This window comes from Plasmodium fragile, assembly GCF_000956335.1.
Source record: "Plasmodium fragile strain nilgiri unplaced genomic scaffold supercont1.11, whole genome shotgun sequence".
Classification (NCBI taxonomy): domain Eukaryota; phylum Apicomplexa; class Aconoidasida; order Haemosporida; family Plasmodiidae; genus Plasmodium; species Plasmodium fragile.
The window spans coordinates 456,483-477,202 of record NW_012192591.1 but is presented as its reverse complement, the minus strand read 5'-3'; the positions used below and the strand labels follow the sequence as shown (position 1 = coordinate 477,202).

The window sequence follows — 20,720 nt, the reverse complement described above, 5'->3', positions numbered from 1 at the left end:
CTCTTCTTGTTTTTTTGGGGGGGGAGTGCGGTGAAACTAGGTGCACATCAAAGGTGTGCACAAGTAATCCCACCAAGGGGAACGAGTCAGATTTGTTCTACCCGTTCGATCAGCAGCAGTGTGTAACAGTTCTTCAGAATGTGCACTTGAAAAAAAATGTCCTTTTCCATCTCTAGGTGTGTTAAAAAAAAAAAATAACACATCCTATGTGCTTTTTTTTTTTTTTTTTTTTTTTTTAAAAAAAAAAAAAAAAAAAAAAAAAAAAAAAAAAAAAAAAAAAAAAAAAAAAGTAGTGGAAAAGAATGACAACGATTTAAGAGAAAAAAATTGCAACGACATATTGAGAACAAAATTAGAACACGTTAGAATAAGTGCAGTCTCGCAGGAACTAGGAGAGTGTGAAGGAGCGCGACGCAAACCCCTTTGGGATTGTTGCGCCCTTGAGGGGCTGAGATTGAGAAGTTGCTAATTTGGCACCTTCATTTCGCCACGTTAAGTTTCCGCGTTAATTTTACCTCTTCAATTTGAGGCTTAGTTTCCCCCCCTTATAATAATATATGCAGCACGATGGCCATCGCACGCATAGTGTTAGTTATCCACCTCTTCCTCCTCTGCAGTTACCACTCGCAACGTCCCCTCCAGGTGTCCTTCTCGATACAACAAAACGCTCACCTAGAGACACAGACCAACAGATTGTTGAGCGAAAATGGAATGAACGACCACGTAGGCGAGGTCGCATCTCCTCCCGTCTCAGGTAATGAAAAAAGAAAGGAAATTACAACGACCATCAAGTTGCAACTGCAAAGTGGGGAACATCAACAGGGGTTCCCCGTCTGAAACAAGTGCAGAAAAAGTAGAACAAAATGGTAAGGCAAATGAAAATTCCAATTCTAACACCACAAATACAGATCAACCTAAGGGAGAAGATGAATCAGCTTCTCAAGAAGGTGAAATTAAAGCGCTAAGCAGTGAAGGCAATCACACGGAGGGTAGTAAGACAAATGAAGATGAAGAAGGGAAAAAGGAAGACAATAAAGAAAACGGAGAAGGAGGAGAAAAGGAATCTGGGAACGAATCGGGGGATAAGGATGAAAGCGCGCACAAAGAAGAAAAAAACACCGAGGAAAACAAAAATTTGGAAAGCACACAGGCAGATGCGGAAGTGTCGGAACATAAACATGACGATGTCAGTGCGGAAGAAAGCAAGGATTCGCCAGACGGGGAAAACACAAAGGAAGGCACCCCTGATAACCACCCAAACGAGAAGAATCCAGAGGATGCCGCTAATGGCGACAAACAATATCACTTAGGTAAGGAACCAGCTTTTTTTTTTTTGACGAGAGGAAAAATACGGTGTAGACATTTTGGAGACCGTTCCATCGGAAAGCGGTGGGACGGAGAGGCAATATAAGGGTGAATAAAAAGGAGAGGGCTTTTTGTCCCTCTTCCATTTCGTTATGTGTGTGTGCATCCCCCCCCCCCCATGGGCCGAACGAACCACTGTACTGATTATTTCAACACTTTGCTTCTCTCCCCTCTCTTTGCAGACAACCTAAATGACAAGGTACCCCACTACAGCGCACTGAGAAACAACCGAGTAGAGAAAGGAATAACGGACACCATGGTGCTGAACGAAATAATTGGAGATAACACAAAGTCCTGTTCCGTGAACAACGGGGGGTGCGCAGAAGACCAAATATGCATACGGATGGATAACATAGGGATTAAGTGCATCTGTAAGGAGGGGCATTTATTGGGGGACAGGTGCATTTTGATGGAGGCGTCTTCCTTCGGTTCGTTTTTCTCTGCCACTCTGTCCGTCCTATTGGCTTTGCTCTGGATGTGTCTTAATTAGGGGCACTGCATAGGGGTTCCGCGCTCAACGGAGGCCCTTCGCGCGTGCTCCTTTGGGTGCCACGTTGGCTTTTCCCCACTAGCTATACCAATTTTCCCACCAACCTATTTGTTGTTTTTTTTTTTTTTTTTTTTTTTTCCCCCTTCCATTTTTTTTTTTTTTTTTTTTTTTTTTTTTTTTTCCCCCTTCGCTAAGATACCTTACATGCAAGCGAATTTTATTAGTACTTGATTATTACTTTTTTTTCCATGCTGAACTGAAGGATGTATTATCTGGTGGGATGACTTTTTCCTTCCGTGTTAAGGCACAGGGGGGGTTGCAAAGCAGGGCCCCCCAAAAGGGAAGCCACCACGGTGGCCTGACAACGGTTGCCACGCACCGCCAACGTAAGTGTGCTGTATATACGCCCCCCTTTTTTTTAAGCGACCCTGGGACGGTCCAAATGTTTACACGTTGGTACACAAAAAGGAGATGCAAACTCGGCAATGTTGGCTAAATTCAGCTACGTAAAAAAGAAAAGAAAAAAAAAAATCGCTCAGCTCATGCATTACGACATCGTGTATGTGCGCATGTGTGCGGGGAAAGAAGCTGCTGCACAGTCACATCGGTGCGACACTTCAGCGAGGAGGCACCTCCATTTTGAGGCGTGCTCAGTCGAGCTGCCCCGACAGCCGCTCCACATTCTTGGCCAAATAATCAGCGTACCCAGTATACGTCGCTGGAGTTAACTGCAACAATTGGTCCACGACATCCTGGGGGAGAAAGTTACATTTAGTTTTAATAAATTCTTGCATAATTTCTTTATCCACAATTTTCCCTCTTGTGAATTGTTTGAGTTCTTCATATGCATCTACATAGTTGAATCGTTTCATCATGATCTGTATGGGTTCTGCGAGAGTGGACCAGTTTTCATTAAGTTCCTCTTCTAGCTTTCTCCTATCGAGGTCCATTTTGTTCAGTCCCTTTAACACAGATTTGTAAGCAATGAGACAATATGCTAGAGAGCTTCCAATATTTCGTAACACCGTGGAGTCAGACAGATCCCTCTGCAATCTGCTCGTTGGTAATTTCGAACTAAACAGTTTTAAGAAAGCATTCGCAACGTGTAAATTACCTTCTGCATTTTCAAAATCAATTGGGTTAACTTTATGTGGCATGGTGCTACTTCCAACTTCTTTGTCTTTCAACTTAAGCTTCAATAAGTTATTCGAAATGTATAACCAAATATCTACACAGAGGTCAATGAGTGTAGCATTTGCTCGAGCCAGACCATCACACACTTCGCATATATAATCATGATCCTGAATCTGTGTGCAATACAAACCATATGTTAAGTCAAAATATTTCTGCAAAAATATTTTAATATGACCTATCCAGTCGGTATTTTTGCTCACCACTTTATGCGCATTAAAATTCCCCACAGCTCCATTAAACTTTGCATATATTTTCACCCCTCTAATGACCTCTACGTGGTGGTGTATCCTTGAATAAAAATTTGCCATTTCTTTTCCAAAGGTGGTGGAAGATGCAGGCTGCCCATGTGTCCTCGATAGAAGGGGCACATCGGAGTACTCCACAGCTAGCTCCTTTAATTTGAGCATTATTTTCTCCATGCATGGGATTATTATATCTTGTAAACATACCTTCAGACACATCGCATAAGCTACATTGTTGATGTCCTCACTCGTGCACAAGTAGTGCACATATTCTTTTATCTTTACCAAGTCTTCCCTTCCCGATTTACTCAATTTTTCCTTTACGAAATATTCTACTGCTTTTACATCATGATTCGTTTCCTCTTCTATCTCTTTCACTCGTGCTATGTCGCTGTCCGTTATGTTTGTTTCGATCTGGTTTAGCTCCTCTACCGACTGGGCACTCACCTTCTTGAAGAAGAGCTCCTTCTCATTCAGGAACAGCAGCCATCTCACCTCTACAATGATCCGATGCTTTATCAACGCGTACTCGGAGAAGAAGGCCGAAATTTCGCTGCACGACTTTTTGTACCGCCCGTCAATGGGCGAGATATTCTTCAGGTGGTCCATTGGGAGGGGGGCGTTAGGAGTCAGCTGGTACAAAGTTTTAGGTGAAAGCTAGAGGGCATCTCAGGGAAAAGGTATACACTGCACACCGGCGAGGGCCTCTTTTTGTACTCCAACGAGCAACCCCACAGTGGCCAAAAACGGTGGAACGGTTAACGACGGGCAGGGGCTCTCTCTACAGATGCGTGTACACCCATCCCAACGGGGGAGAATCCAAACACGACGTCTCAACACCGGGGATGAAAAAAAAAAAAAAAAAAACAGCATCAAATGGGCCCCACAGTAAACACAGGAGAGTATTTCAAGCAGGCTATAGTTACCTTAGCATGTAGGGAAGGGAAGAGGGGCATTTCCAAAGTGCTCATTTTTTTATACTGCAAAATAGGAAAGCACTTTAAAAAAAAAAAAAAAAAAAGGAATTTCCTTTCGGGGTAAGGGCTGTAATGTTGTGGGTAACGTCTCAGTCGCACCGTGAATATTTAAAAAAAAAAAAAAAAAATACGCTGAGTCAGATAAAATTGCAGATTTTTTATTAAAAAAAAAAAAAAAAAAAAAAAAGGAGGCCATGGTTTCTCCCCCCCTTTATTGTCCTTTTTGGTACGCAGCAGAGTGGGACGAGGGAAGTATCTTTTATGCCCCTAAGATGATTGAAGGAGACCAGCCACACAAGTGTTTTCTCCTTGAATTGTTTTCCTCTTCGAAGCCGTACAAAAGAGAGGTGGTACCCCCTCGCCAGAGGCCTTTTTTTTGTTTAGGATGTCGAGTGGCTGAGTCTGAAATGCGCGCGCTCGTCCCGCATAACAAAGAGATGGGGAGGCAACCCGCATGAGCGGACGGAGCAGTTTTTTAAATGACTCACCAACCCCATGAATTCCGCACAACGGGAGTAGACCCGAGTTGATCCTCCAATAAAACTATCACCCTCATTTAAGAAGCCCCAATAGAGAAGTCTCCCCCCCTCTTTTCTTCACTACATCACCACCATGGCTTTCTTCTGTCCCAACTGTCACAACATCGTCCTCGTGAACATCGAAAATGGTGTGTACTTCTATTGCAAAACTTGCAACTTCAAGTACAAAATAAAGAACAAAATTTTTAACAAATTCGACTGCAGGGACCTTAACAAAACCATCCCCCTGGATGCCGTTGACGTGAACAACAAAAATATGTCCAAGACGCAGGGTAGGCACTGGCTAGAGGAGCGAGCGTGCGCAGCGTTCATATTGTTTTTTTCTGTACCAGATTCGTGTCGTGCTTCTTACAAGTGCTTATATTGTGCCCCCACTTTTTTATACCTACTTTTCTCTCTCCCCCCGCCGTAGCCGTGTGCCCCAAGTGCACGCATGACGAGGCGTACTTCTACAGCCTGCAAATCCGATCGGCGGACGAACCCAGCACGCTTTTCTACATATGCGTAAAGTGCAACCACCACTGGAAGGAGTGAGCCGGACACGCGGAGCGGATGTCAGACGCCGCGGCTCATTTGCAGGGCCTCTTCTCCCCCTATGTGTGCCTCGCTTTAACGCCCAAATGGGGAATTGAATTTTTTTTTTTTTTTTTAAATTTTCCCCCACACTATATTTCGCGTTTGTATATGTGTAAGGAAGGAAAGCCAAAAAGAGTGTCCTTCAAATTTGCATTCCATAACCTTTTCTTTGTTGGGAATAATTTCCCCAACTGTAAAAGTTAGCTGAACATATTTTTTTTTTTTTTTTTTTTTTGCCGCTTCTTTTAAAAGACGGCTGTACCGATTTGGTGATGCCTTTGGGGAGAATCGTACAAGCGAGGTGGTCAAACATGTAAACGTTGTTGTAACAAACGTGTATAATGTAAGGAGGAGTTTGGGTTGGTGAAGGGGATCAAAGAAAAGGCGTCAATCGTGTTTACTTAAGCGATCGCTTGACTGGCTTTCCCATTAGGTGCTCAATCGTAATTCAACATGTGTGTATATTTTTCAGTGAAGGAATCGAATCGACCCATCCAACCCCCCGTGTGATAAATACCTATGGAGGGTTTGCCCACATATTATGCACACCGAACGTAAGCGTGGTTCTCAGGTGGGGTCCTTTTAAACCTACACGTGAGCTGTAACGTGATGGTGCGCATTGGAAGACTTGAGACAAGGGCAAATGGCAATGGGGACATGGTGCGTTTACGCGTACTAGAGTATACCCCGTGTAACCTCCAAATGTGCATCCAAAGAAGAACATGAACATACCAACATATCATGCGCGTACTTTAAACACGGGAAAAAAAAAAAAAAAAAAAACAGCACGATAAATCCCCCACAGCGTGTAAAGGTATACTAACTGATCATTTATTTTATTTTTTTTTTCTTTTTGTCCCTTTTATGCAATAAAAAGGGAAAATCCTCCACCGTTACGTTCGTTTTCCTTTCCTTTATTTGTATCCTTTTGTGTAGATGGCACTTTAAATTATATTACGTGAAAGTTGGTCTCTATTTCATTTATTTTATTATTTTTTTTTTTTTTTCCCATGTCCTCCGCCTGATACCTCTCTCGTTTAATATGAAGGACAAAATAACAACAATGGCATTGGAGGCGGAAAAACAAAAACATTGGGGAGAATTTTTTCTTAAAAAAGGAAGCACCATCGAAATGCTATAAAAAACGGGAAACCTTCACTTACGACACTGTGCTATCATTTTTATACGGATGGATTTAAACAGCATGCAGAAGGGCGGAGGGGCGCAAGCGGTGGAAGGGAAGAAAAGTATTTTAAAGAAAAAAAAGGAAGCACTATTTTTTGGGGGTGCGGGGGCGTCATTTATTATTCAACGAGTCGATTTTTTTTTATTCCGCTGGGCTTGCTCGGGTATATAAGTACAAAGAATGCTGATCTGCAAATATAATATAAGTAACGGTTTATTTTTTACATGTACAGGAGTAACGCAGTTAAACGTGGCGTTTGACCGCGCAGAGGGATTTAACCAACCCGCTTAAAATCGTGCGTTGAGTAATTACATTATGCATGGCCTATGGGTTGTTAAAACAGGGGGCCAGTGGGGCTAAAAGGCATTCTCGTTTCTATTGGGGTTGCCCTGGCAAAACATAGTATATTGTATAATAATATATCATGGGTACTATATTGTACAACGCAACATATGGCGCATAACATATGCACGTAATTATTAATTACATTGCATACCATATTATATTCGTACGTACCCTTTACGCCGGTACTGGTATTATAAGGCGCGCAAATTGGGGGTAGCGCTCATCTCAGGAAAAAAACATTATGCGTGCGCACGACCGTGCGGAGCAGGAGGCGAAATCGGCCAAACATCATACGCATTTTTTAAGTGCGCCAGACCCCCTGGGGAGAGAAAAAAAAATTCCGCAAACGTATATGCGCAGTGTACAATACGCGTAGGCGCATAATATATTATATATATATATATATATACATAGCCTCTTGCATACCGCGCTCCCGCATGACTCATTTTATAAACTTCGCGATTGACTGCCCTTCTTTTTTTACATTTACATTTTTCTATAATTTTGAAAATCTGCAAAATATTTGTAAAAGCAGAAAAAATGCGAAAAAACGTATGACCATTTTTATTAAAAAAAAAAAAACAAAGCCATTAAAAAAAAAAAAAAAAAAGTGCCCTCTGTACAGAGAAGCACGTATAAATACGTAGCGCTACGTATCAGACCGCGCGCCTACGAACCCTCCGCAGAAATCCTGCGTAGGTGGACGCCTGTTTTATGCGTACTATATTTGTACGCCTTGTTTGTATTTTTTTTTTTTTTTTTTTTTTTTTTACGCGTTCCACGGGGGGCGTAGACACAAGTTGTGGGGACCACCGCGTATGCATATATATTTTTTATATATGTATACAACCCTACATTATGGTGAAATGCCAGTAGGCGTAGGTACCTACCCCCCACAACTTCGTTCTGCACAACCGGGTGTAGCGGCTTAACGTGGCGGCGAGTGTGCCCCGTATGCACCTTTGCAGGGATGTCCACCCGTTGCCGCCGTGGTGAGGGCATAAGTATGTATATATATATAAGTTCATTTTTGCATTTGCCAATCTGCATATATGCTCGCGCTTACAACGGGGGTTGTTCGGTACATACACCCTTCCCGTGCGTGTAGGATAAATCACGTTTACGTGGCTACATGTGCATGTATATTTGCATCCGTGTACATCGCAGATATGCCTTGTGCTCGCTCCAGGGCGCCATCACTCAACTATGCATGTTGATGAGAGAAAAAAGAATGAATATATATAAAAGGAGATCTGTTTCATGTCCCCCACACCACCACATCAGGGGAACTCCATCACCAGGAGTTCTACCCTCCACCCTCATTTTGTGCACCAATGCATGTTAGCGCTTTCCCCTTTGTTCTGAATCCATAAGTTATACACTACGTGTTTCTACATGTATTGTATCAAATTAGTATTTTTATTAGAAGATAGCATCCGTGGTGCGTAGTGTACCCTGCCATCACCATCACCCCTTCTTCAACCCATTTTGCTTTCCCTCTCTTGGGGTTACATTTATTTATTTTATTTATATTTTCCCCCCTCCCATTGTTTGTTTCTAACCGTTAGTTTCCCCGTGCATGTGTACCATATGGGCAGCTAACAAGTTCGACTTTTGAATTAATGTAAAAAAAAATAATCTCTCACGTGTCTGTTGTTGTGAGTTTGTATACCTTTGTGTGCGGCAGGCTCCGAGGTCACATATGATATTATGCCCTGGGGCAATATTTTATGTGTGCACCCTCGTGTAGCGTGTAACTCACTGCTGCCATGCTATGACTAGAGCGATTCTGTCACCTGGTAGGTGCATTATTTTGCCGTTTCGTGTTGTTTGAAGGATTTCGCGTCGTCTCCTTTGTTCACAACTTCTGCGCCTGCTCTTTTTTTTTTTTTTACACCCCTTGACGCATTCACCTAAAATGTGGAGGAGGGGTGTGAGCACCAGACAGGAGAAAATAAAAACAAGGGGACAAGCGGCACCACGTGTCTGTGGCAGCTTTGTTTTTGTGTTTAATTGGGAGCAGTTGCTTTGTTTCATGGGCTAGTCATTCTTGCACGTTGTATATCACCTGCCATTTGCTTCCATCCCACGACGCTCTCTCCTTTTCTTGCGCTGAGCGGAGTTTGTATACATATCAGTTTGTTCACTTGATAATTAAATTTTTTTTTTTTTTTTTTTTTTTTTGCAACTTGCCCTCTCCCCCGTCCATTGGCAGTTCATCGTGCTTCGTAATATTTCCACTCTACATTTTTGTTCCCATTTGACGCTCCATTTTTGCCTTGTACCGCTTCCCCAAGTACGGACGGGGGGAAGGAGTAACACCCCCCACACGTATGATGCTCCTATACATGTGTGCATGCGTGTACGAGACGCACTAATGCCCTCTCGTGCGTGCCGACACACTTGTCCCCCTAGGGCGCCTTAAAAAGAAATAGTGCACACGGGAGCGTACACCTTTTGCCATCACCACATTGATGGTGTTTGAACCGATTAAAAAAAAAAAAAAAAAAAAAAAAAAAAATGACAGTAGGACACAAAGGAAGTGTAGACGATAACCCATACAAGGAAGACACAACTGACTGTTACAAAAAGGATAATGAAAATGAAAAAAACGAGTTGGACAAGTATCTAATAAAAATGGGAGACATTACAGGAAAGGGTAACTTGATTGAGAACAAAGATTTTTACAAAGGCAAGTATGATATGGTAATGACCGATTCGATTTCAACGACCACGGAGGAAGTTTCTTGTCCTTGGCCCCTCGAGGCGAAGGGAGACGATAAGGATACGCTTCGGTTTCCAGAGGAGGGAGAGTATGGGGGTGTTTCCCAGGACTTGTCGCTGGACGATCAACAGTCCACCAAAGTTGGTAACGGTAGCAGCAGCGGACGGAGTTCCGGGGGGAGAAGCGAAGGAGGAGGCACAGGAGATGGCAGCGTGAGTAGTAGCCGTGGCAAAACTGCTTGGGCTACGGCCAGTGCCGCGACCAGTGCGTGCAAAAGGGACGCGCCCAATTTTTGTGACGATAAAGATTTATACCCCGTTGAACAGGGGAAACTGAAAAAAGGGAGGGAGCCTTTTTTAATTAGCAAAAATGAAATGAATAAAGGGAAGGAAAACCAGTGTGATAATTTATCCTCTGTTAATAAGACCTCCTCGAGTGGCAGCAGTACCCACCAGACGAATGGGACGCTGCACGATTATTCAGTTGGGCTAAGTGGAAAAGAAAACGAAAGCAATAATCACACACAGAAGCAGAATACACACGGGGCCGAGTTGCCAAATGAAAGCACCACTCCTTTACGCTCACATGTTTACCCTTCATACATCTCCAATCAATTCAACTCTGTGAGCAGTAGAAATAATGCCCCCCATATGTTTAACGGGCTTAGTATGGGTACAACAGTCGGAGGACACAAAAATTTTGGAGTCGAGGGGGATTATACGAGGATGACCCTTCGAGGAAATGGCAACCTTATCAATTGTATGCATAAGAGTGGAAATAAAAATAGCCTTAACCTTTTGCACTTGAAGAATAATGGCAGCCGGTGTGCACATGGGGGAGTGGGAAAGGAAGGCAGCAGAGGGGGAAGCCCCTCCATGGGGAGTAATGTCAAAATAATTAGAGGAGCAGCTGATGTGGAAAGGTTGGTAGGAAATGTGAGTAGTGGTAGAAGCATAAACGGAGTGATAAATCAGGAAATGACCCGAAATGGAGAAGAAACCGTGAGGAGCGCCATCAGCGTGAGAAAAGCAAACAGTGTGAGAAGTGCAGGTAGCTGGAGAGGCAACAAGGCGGCTTCAACACACACCTTGGCCTTGAACGGAGTAGATAATAATTTGCGAAACATTAATCACATGGAAAATTTGAAAAGTCTCAATAACCACAACAGCGGCATGTTCCACCTGCGTGTAAATATGAACACACTGAGGAATAGCACAGATGTGTTGAGTGACCCGGCGGAAGCGCCCCCCATGTTGGCCGTGCAGCCAATGCCACTGTTGCATGGTACACACCCGATGCATGCAGCGCATCCGCTTGAAGGGAACCTAAATTGCAACCCCAAAGTAGAGGATAAAAAGAAACCAACGAGTGTAAATGGGGGCGATGTGAAAGTGGCAGGGATGACACATCCCCATGTGAAGAGCAGCGTGGAGAACGCGAATGTGAGATTGAATTCGAGCAGGACTCTGAGTAGAAGCTGCTTTGGTGGTGGCCATGCGGTGGTGGATTCGTTTAGGGAAGGCCCCCACTGCGTGGGCAGAAATCTCAGTATTATGGGCATGAGTTTGGATAGGGACATCGGTCCGCACGTTCAGGGGGTGGCCGTGGGTCCAAGTGCCGCCCGCGTCCCATGCAGCCCAGTGCCGATTCGAGGCGACACGAGGAGAGGCAGCTTCAGCGGAAATGTTAACGTGAATGTACCGTTTAGCGCACCTTTTAGCGGACCCTTTAGTGGACCCTTTAGTGGAATCCTCAGTAGGGACTTCCCCATGCACACATGCAAAAGGGGAGGGGCGATGAAACCCCCAAGCGACAGCAGCTACGTAAGTTGCGGCGGGTGCGGCGGATGCAACGGGTGTAGCGGGATGGCCGTCGTGAAGAACCTGTCCAGCAGACATAGAGGTTTAACGGGGCCATATAAAAAAGAAAATGAAGAACATGGCAAAGTGCTAAACCCTATGGTACAGAGGAGGCATTTAATTGGCTGCACACAAATGAACAACTGGATTAGTCCTTTTGAAAATAAATCGCAAGGAGGGAACAATGATTGGAGAAGACTATCCTCAGCGTGCTGCCTGAGGAGTGGCATGTACAAGCCACACGCAACGGTGAACAAGGAAAAGGAGGACGGACAGCTACTTGACTTAATAATGAAGAAGGAAGCAAGTAAAACCCTCAGTGGAAAAAAAAAAAGAAGAATCTTATCCACTAAATTTGAAATAAAAGCTTTCCTTATAAACACATTGAAGGCTATAGGAATTGTACAAACCAAATGGAAGCTAAAGGACTTTGGGATGAATTTCTGGTTCCACATGAAGTGTATTGAACAGGAAAGGGACCTCAATTTTTATGTGAAGTTTTTCGATACCCTGTTTCAAATAATGACAGGGAAAGGAATTTATTTTCAACCGAACGATTTAAAATTACTTGTGAATCTTTTTAAGGAGTTCAATATTTACGACTGCAAAAATATTTTGAGGACGAGTTTAAAAGTATTGAACAAATATGCCAAGAGGAACTTGAAAGATTTTTCCATTTTGGATAATGACGAGGACATATTGGATGTGAACAGGGCCTTGTTGCTCGGAAGGGCGGGGGAGGCACAGGGCTCTGACTCGCCTCCTTCCATTCACGCCACTTCCACCGAAACGGCTGCAGGGGACACTGGGACGGGCACGTCCATTCAGGAAACCCCCGCAGCAAGCAGTGGCAACGGAAATAGTAGCGGCAACGGGAATAGCAACAGCAACGGAAACTTCTTCGACTTCCTGTTCACTTCGCTCAAGGAAAACCACGACGCGCTGCAAAAAGTGGGGCAGGAAAAGTTGTACCTCTCCAATATATTTGCCAATTTTAACGACCTGAATTATGGAGAGCTCTTTCATTTGTTTTTGAGGCAATGAGAAACGAATGGGGGCCAAGTGAAAGAAGCTGCAGAAGAGGTGCCTATTTGTGCGCGCGTGTGTGTGTGTTTCTCCATGTGAGAGAGCATGCTCTCCTACGCGCCATTGTTTTGTTTGCCCACGAGTACCGCTCGTTGGGTTATTCGCTCTTCTGCCTTTAACACTCACATGCCCTTCACACTGCGCCGTGTTTAATTTTCGAATGTGTACGCACGCGCGTATGCTCTGTGTTATTTAGTTTACCCCTTTTTTTTTTTTTTTTTAAATGTACAATAACACGCAGTGAACTCACAATTAAAAAAACAACACCTTTTGTTTGTCCAAAGAGGAGGCGTTCCTCAAAAAAGGAACAAAAAAAATTCATATACATATGTATACATATGTGTATATACGTGTATATGTACGTGTGCACACTCCGTAGGAGAAGCCAAAACAACGGACAGGAGCACAAAAAAGCCGTGCTTAGCAAAATCGCGAGTGATGCACGAAACGGAAGTGCGCCGTCCACTCACCGAGGGACACACGAAATGATGGTCTTCACCCGTTGGTGATAGAAGCTGTGCATGTAGCTCTCGGGGTGGGCGGGTCTCCGTCTTGTCTCCTCCTGGGTTGCCAACCCCGGCTGCACACATCCCACGTGAGAAACGTCGTTACACAGAAAGACCAACGGATCATTCATCTCGCATGTGTAAGCCGAAATCTCGTAACGTTGTTCAGTAGCGACTTGGTCAGGTGGAACATTGTGACATGGCGCTCTCCTAATAATACCTCTAACGTGAGAAATTGGAGGACTTCCCAGCCTCTTCTCACAGTGGCGAGTTATCTCCACATGGAGAGTCTCCCGATCTGGCTGGGTCGCCCGCGCAAAGGTTAGCCATATCAAGTCAGCGTGGGACTTTTCTAATTTATACAAGTCTGTTGTTACTCTCCCTTTGTGGACCCTCTCCCGGTAACTCGAGATGATAAGGAAAATGTTTTCTCTCTTCCGCGGCATGAAGTTTTTAACCTTTTTAAAAAAATTAATATCCACGTCGAAGATGTTAATTTTGTATTTGTACAAGTCGGTCGGGGTGTACCTGTAGGAAATTTTTTTTTGTCCTCCAGGGGATCTCTCATTTGTGGGTTCACAAAAATTGGGGTCTAAAAGCCACTTGGGGAATTTAACACAGATCGGTTTGTCTGTGTATGATCGAATGGTGAAAATGGCTAGCTCGAGCAAATTCGTCTTGTGCTCTGTCTCCCCACTGTGCACATTTTCCCCACTGTGTTCACTACCGTTTGGCCAGCAATCCATGACAAGTTCAACCACCTCGTAGGTGCCTTCCAAGGACGCATAGTCGAATGAATAAAATTGTGTTAGACGCAAGGAGAGTATGGTCTCACCCGATGAGGCAACCTGAGAGTAGGTATGCTTCATTGGGCGCTTCACAAAAAATTTGTAATTGAAAAAGTTTAAAAAGCTGCTAACAATCAGTTCATTCCTGGACTTGCCTGCATTCGCTAAGCACCTGTCTATGTCCTCTTCCGGAGGAATGGAAAAGTGAAAGGCATTTAAATTAGCAAAGAGGATGGTTCTTCTGTTAATTATTTCTTCCAGGTTACCACTTAATGGAGGTTTTACCTTGTCGTTAATACACATATGATAAATTTCCCTTGGGGGTCTTTTAATCAGAAGGAGATTCTTTACTCTACTCATCACATGTCTAGACCTTTCGAATTCTACGATCCCTCCACCAAGGACAATTGTAATGCTTTGTACAGGCACTTGGTTTTCTTTGAGGAAATGTTTTTCCTTCATGGTGTGATAAAGGTGATTCACCTTGTTGTTATAAAAGCGTACATCCTCTCGAAGGGTCAAAAAGGGATTTTCACAGAACATGGGTTGGGCTTCTTCTCCATTCATTTCTCCAATATCATGGTGACAATTTTCCCCCGCAAAACTTAAGTACGCCACATACAGCATAGAAACGAAGGTGATATACTCGTAGTAGCGGAAGTCACCGATGGTAAGTCGATCAAAGCGTATCGGCCCGTGAAGGATATATTCGTCCAGGTCAATTACAAGGCTGCAATTTTTTATCCTTTTGCTAAGGTAGCTTTTCCCCACATTTCTAATCCCGCATATGATACTGATGTTGAGATTGTTCACTTGGTTTATTAGGTGAAGGATGTCAGCGTCGTTTCCGTGCAGAAGTTCCTCGTATTGGTATTCTCTGCAGTAGTTCGGATCCGGTGGAAGAACAGCTCCCGCCCTTCTTCCATGGGTAACACGTTCATCACATGTCTCTCGACAGGTGTCTTTGAGGGGCTGTTTCTCCCCAGGGGGGGTTAACATGTTTTGTTCCCCTTTTTGGCGCCCTTGGCATTTCGATTCGTTTTGTTTAGTAGCGATGGAGACTCCCCCATCACCTACAGGAGTACCTCCACCCCTGCTACCCTCATACTCACCAGTTACTTTTGACTTATCCCCTTTCGCATCTTCCTCACCTTCCACTGTACTCCTTTCAGAAAAGGTTATTCCTTCCATGGGTGAACCCACACTGTCCTCCTCCTCACAGAGGTATTTTTTCTTCACGTGCGAGCTCGAATTTGTGGAGCCGTATCCGCTAGATGGAGAATCTTCCACCTGACCATGTGTAGTAAATTTCGTTTCGTCTCCTCCTCTGCTTTCTTTTAACATAGGCTTGATCTGAACATTGAGGTGGAAGTTTTCCCCCTTTTCTGCTTCTCCCATTTGAATAGCCATATTATTGGCTCCCCTTTGTTGATGATTCTGTATGCACTTAACTTGGCTCCCATGTGGTGGATTCTTCGCCTTAGTAGATCCATGATGAATGTTAGTGCTTGTTGAGGAATCGCTCCACGTTACGGACACTTCGGAGGGGCATCTATTCTCTAAAGGGGGCTCCTCTACGAGTGCCTCTTCTAAGCGTGACGCAGTGCCTCTTCCCCCCAATTCGTATCTGCACAGCTTGGTAAAGTTGCAAAAGTTGAGCTCCCCACAAGTTGTGTAATTTACTTTTAAGCCTAAGTACCGATGTGCGTAATGGAAAAAGTGCGGGAAGCTCTTTTCTACCTCGCCAGTGTTGTCAATCAAAACGTTTCCCCCGAGGAGAGCCAAAATGGTAACCATGAAAATGATTCGATGATCCCTTTGTGTGTCTACATATAGGTACACCTCCCCCCCGTTGTCGCTCGTTACATACATGGAGTTGTTTTCAATCTGAGCAGCAGTTGGTGAAGCTGCCGAAGAAGGACTCTCCCCTGGGGAGGGCAATTCCCCTTTTTTTGTCATCCTATAGAACAGGCAGTTCTCTACGGGGTGTCTCATGCGACCGATATACACACAATTCTTATCACAGAAAATGGAGAGGACATTTTGAAAAAACAATTTTAATATGATTACACAATTATACACACGAACAGACTCCTTTATGTTTTGATTTCGCACGTTTTTTATCTTAAAGGAAAAGAATTCTGTTGGGTGCACTAGGAGGTAGTAACAAAACAGGACACTTAGGGAAAAAAAATCGTCCGAGAAATTTTCAACATCTACTATCACTTTGAGGAGCATTTTATTTGAATACAGCTTCATTTTCAAGTGCACATTCTGGAAGATCTCCCACTTGTCTTGCTTCACTCTACCCACCCCTGGGTCCTTATTTCTCTGTTTCGAAGTTGCACCCCCCCGGAGAAGAAGCCCCTTTATCCACTCTTGTCTAATGCTCATCCTTTTCGAGGTAAGCATATACAATTTTTTGCTTTTTTTATGACTTCCCTCCTCTTCAATGTATATATCTACCCCAAGGAGGAGGAGCACATTCAGGAGGGTATAGTTGGGGATGTTCGCCTGGTGCCTTATCGCCTTGATTCTGCGCAATGGGGGGGAGTGTAAGGTGCGACCATCCCCCGAGTCATGAGATGCATGCGAGATAGGTTCCCCTTGTCCACTCACTTCTCTCTTGACCTCGGCGCCCTGATCCGGGTACAAGTCGACCCCGTCTAGACAGAGCCCTACATCGATGGCGCAGTTCTCCCCCCTGATGAGACAGCCAATGATGAAGTACATGAGCAGTCCCAAATCGTTTTGCACTACATAGGATAGCGTGCAGTTAGCAGTGTAAATAGGGGTTCTACTTGACCGAGAGATATACATGTCGTCTTCCCCTCCTTTTACATCTACAGGTAGCCTCACTTGGCTGTTAACAAATTCCCCCTCTTCTGCCCCACATTTGGTGACACGCTGTTTGGTGCTACCTGCGGGCAGCAAACGCCAGCGGTTCACGCCCTTCACCGCACAAATGAACCGCTTAACCCTGCTAACAAGACTTTTGAGGATGGTCAGTTTGCTTCGCCTTCTCCCATAAGACGGGTACCTACTTCCCTTTTTAAGAACATAGCAGAAGTTTTTCATTCCGACCTTCACCCCCCATAATTTCATCACGCGGATGGTCAGATCGATAAATGATTTTGACGTAGTACTGAACTGCTGCGTGGTGGCTTCTCCTTTGGTTGTTCCGTAAGGTGGTGAATTATTCATGCCGTAATGAATGGTGCGTTCCCTTCGTTGGGTACCATATGCAGTCGTTGTGTTTGCTTTTGTGGAACGAGAGGAAGGAACTTTTCGCTTCGCTGCTTTATGCCTAGGGCTTTCCTCTCTTCCATCACATAGACTTATGCTTCCTCCGCATTGTGCACCTCCAACCCTCTTGAAGCTCAACCCGATGCACGTGTTCGTCTGCGAGAATGCGGACAGCAGCAGCATCGACGAGACAAACTGACTCGAGTGGTAATTATCAATTTGAACGTATTCCGTGCAGAAGAGTTTCTCCTCAAGGTTGGCTCCTTCCTTCACACTAATACATATGGGCAAATAATTTTCCTTCTTCGTGTACTCTATATTTACACATTTGAACGCTTGACGTAAGACTTGCACAAGGGGGCTGATAATTCTAGTCGTTTCCATTTGTTTGCTTCCTTTCAATAGAATCCATTTTAGAACCCGTTTTTTTGTCTTTTTCGCCTTCAAATTTTGTTTGCAGATGTAGAGGCAAAGAAGGGGCAAAATGAAGCGACACACCGTTCCACAGTTGTACACATGGAGGGTGATTCCCCTTTGGTAAATAAACCGTTTAAATAAAAAAACACTCCTTTGTATGTTTCCTTTTATATGTAGAAAGATTTCCTTCGGTGAGAGGTCGTCCTCTGGGTACGTAGTGCTCACCCCTTGTCTCGTCAGGCTAATGTAAAAATTTAACTCTCTTAATATTTTCACAAACACTACGACATCAACACATGGAGTTACATTCCTGATGCAAATGTTCTCTCTACTCATGCAGCTAACGTAAATTACTCGAATGGCTTCCGATTTGTTTCCCACATGACCGATATGCAAGAATGGTTCCCACCTGTTTGTAGGTTCAGTCCCCTTCAGTGATGAGTGTATACTTCGCGGGGGGAAGCATACCATGGGACAAAGAATTCTACAAACGACGCATAGCGGCACGCTAATCATCACATCGGGGTGCACCTCTCCTATTCCAGTCAGGTGAACTAATAAAATGCTATCCGTCCCGGATTGGTGTCCCTTCCTAAGATGATGAATAATCTCATGTGTGTAGTAGTTCAAATAATTATTGCTTAATTTATATTTCATTTTGTACTTCATCATTATTTCTTTCACCTCAGTGAGGAAGATAAGGTCCACTGCATCTACCTCGTACAGCATCCTTAGTTCGTAATAAATTCCATAACAGAGAAATATTTCCTCATTCGTGAAGACGCCGTTTAGGGGATTTCCCTTTGCATTTTTTATTGCATTTCCAATGGTATTTCCAAACCTGAACATGTTCATAATTTTTTTGTTCCTTTTTCCCTTTCTATGTATCTTGCAACTATTAATCAACAATCGGTGGAGAAAATATTTTATCCTTTTCTTAAACTGGTTCAAGTCGGTGCTGTTTATGTTGGCAAACAATTTGGGGTCATTTAGCATAGCTAGTTTTAATGCCTGGGTAAAGATCCCCTTGCAGTCTTCCTCCCTCAACGATGTTAGGAGTCCCCTACAGACATGCGTTACACTATTAGCACAACTGGACTTGTACTGGTAGGTAGAGATGACATTTTGGTGATCAGTGTGAACCGCCTCATCATGACGATCAACTTTAACCGCATCGTCGGTCTGTTCTCCCCTATGCCAACCTAGGAACGATCCCGCGGCGTCTCCCACCACTTCAACGAGGGCGCGACCGCTGACCGGAAACAGATGCACCTTCAGCCCTGCAAGGTAGAGTGTGTGTAAGAAAAGTTAACACATATAAAAGCGGGGGTTTATGTTTACCTACATTTCACTCACACGAAAGGTGGTTTTAATTCTCCCTCATGAAGGTAACCCCGTTCAGGCAGCCTCCACTGTGTACCTTTGCACAGGACCCGACACACGTGATAAAAGCTTTCTAGGATATGCTCATTGGCAAAACAAATAATCTGTGCTTGTTTCAAAGTGACCTTTCTATCAACAAGGTCAATTAACTGGTGAGCAACCTCCACCTTGTCATCCCACTTTTGTATATTCGAAATGATCACTAGGACATTTTTAATTTGGTGTGCAAAGAGGTGAGGGGTAGGGATAAATTCCCCAACGAGGGACTGTTCATATTTTGCAAAAATTTCTTTCATCTCTCCTGAGTCATTGTCTGCAAGGAGTTGTCTGTCCTGCTGGGCTTTGCAAAGAAGTTCCTGATGTGCGGATTTATTAACACTTCTTATTTTCCGCCTGACCCGTTCATAATTTTTCTCCTCATCCTGATTAGTACTCTTTTTGATGGAAGAATGGGTAAGATTCTCACTAAGGGGGCCCTCACCATCGCTACAGGGAAAGACAAACCGATTTTTCCATTTCTTCCCCTCTACATTAAAAATAGGACTGTTGATTCTATGTTGGCATTTTTGTAATTTCCCCTGTAGAGGAGTGTAGAGATGCTTTGGGGGGGACAAATTCCCTTTTGAATTTTCCCTCGGGTCATGTAGGAAGAATTTCAAAGTAGCCAAGAGAGTCGGTTGTTCATTTAGAAACGTGCCCCGATCCGTTAGTATGACAGTGTAGCTGGTGGATTTCTGCTCCTGTGGAGGGGGGAAGGGAGCGAATAGCAGAAAAGTGTGAACACTGTAATGAGGACATGCACATGGGGTACGCAGGCGTGGTATGCACGCCCGGACGCCCTGTTTCTCGCCTCACCTTCTCCAAATTGTGGAAGAAAGATCCAAGGTCATCCTCTACAAAGAGGTGAAGCGTGTTGGGGTCGCACAGCAGACTCATGTCGCAGCTACACACCTTTTTATGTTCGAAATGTAGGAAAGGGAAGAAGTGGGAAACACAAGGGGTAGATCCATGTGGGGTCCGCTTTAACATGCAGCTGGACGTGCCATCCGTGGGTAGAGCACGCTTATATATATGCCTCCGTCTAAGAGACATGCACAGGTACGGAGGGGGGGGCCTACTGTCGGTCAAAACTAAGTCGAATTACTCGTGAGGGCGGCCAAAATTACAACATGGACTCTCCAAAAATGAGGACAAAAAAAAAAAAAAAAAAAAAAAAAGCACAACAGAAATTGCTCCACAGTTAGAGCTTTTTTTTATACATCTATTATGGAACTTTTGAGGAATTTATTTTTTTTTTCTTCCATGTGACAGTTATAGGTCCGTGATATTCCGTAGGGCAAAGTGTCCCCCCGTCACAACATAATGTACTTCCATTTTTGGAAGAAACGCCCAACGGGACCCATTCACCTTAAAAACGCTACACGGGAAACGTGAGAACCCGTGCGATGACGTAACCAAGCGGTATTCCAGCCTCAGTAGTAAGTACTACACCAAAGGGAAAAACTTTAATTTTATTTTTACCCTATTCGAGATAACCAAATGGGTAACTTCCCACAAGCTAACGATGGCTGCGCTGCATGATTGTCTTGAAAAACAGATTGATAAAAACTTTCCATAAAAAAAAAAAAATAGGTTTTCACACGTCTGGGGAACCACGTTATGGTAACCACGCTAGGCGGGTAGGAACTACGAAAACGGTTCCCACACCCAAACAACAGCATACACACGTGGCGACGTACGACATGTGCACATAATGTCATAAGCGGAGAACGTAAACGAGGTAAAAAAAAAAAAAA

At 44.0% G+C, this 20,720-nt stretch overlaps 5 protein-coding genes across 5 annotated transcripts; 3 read left to right on the top strand and 2 right to left on the bottom strand.

Annotated features, from left to right (window-relative positions):
• Window positions 1-617: 617 nt before the first annotated feature.
• Window positions 618-1,855, top strand: AK88_01366 (uncharacterized protein; the record flags this gene model as incomplete). Its single annotated transcript, XM_012479001.1, has 3 exons — window positions 618-723; window positions 755-1,310; window positions 1,548-1,855. Coding segments are annotated over 3 exons (970 nt in total), but the record flags the coding sequence as incomplete, so codon positions are not given.
• Window positions 1,856-2,505: 650 nt separating this feature from the next.
• On the bottom strand, window positions 2,506-3,900 carry AK88_01365 (adenylosuccinate lyase; the record flags this gene model as incomplete). The annotated part of the gene is made up of 1 exon (XM_012479000.1): window positions 2,506-3,900. One exon carries the CDS (start codon window positions 3,898-3,900, stop codon window positions 2,506-2,508), a length of 1,395 nt encoding a protein of 464 aa, XP_012334423.1.
• A 980-nt stretch (window positions 3,901-4,880) lies between these two features.
• On the top strand, window positions 4,881-5,341 carry AK88_01364 (transcription factor S; the record flags this gene model as incomplete). Its single annotated transcript, XM_012478999.1, has 2 exons — window positions 4,881-5,079; window positions 5,220-5,341. The coding sequence occupies 2 exons, from the start codon at window positions 4,881-4,883 to the stop codon at window positions 5,339-5,341; spliced, it is 321 nt and encodes a 106-aa protein (XP_012334422.1).
• A 4,093-nt stretch (window positions 5,342-9,434) lies between these two features.
• Window positions 9,435-12,542, top strand: AK88_01363 (uncharacterized protein; the record flags this gene model as incomplete). Its single annotated transcript, XM_012478998.1, has 1 exon — window positions 9,435-12,542. The coding sequence occupies one exon, from the start codon at window positions 9,435-9,437 to the stop codon at window positions 12,540-12,542; it is 3,108 nt and encodes a 1,035-aa protein (XP_012334421.1).
• A 508-nt stretch (window positions 12,543-13,050) lies between these two features.
• Window positions 13,051-19,860, bottom strand: AK88_01362 (uncharacterized protein; the record flags this gene model as incomplete). The annotated part of the gene is made up of 3 exons (XM_012478997.1): window positions 13,051-18,821; window positions 18,962-19,664; window positions 19,780-19,860. The coding sequence occupies 3 exons, from the start codon at window positions 19,858-19,860 to the stop codon at window positions 13,051-13,053; spliced, it is 6,555 nt and encodes a 2,184-aa protein (XP_012334420.1).
• Window positions 19,861-20,720: the final 860 nt, after the last annotated feature.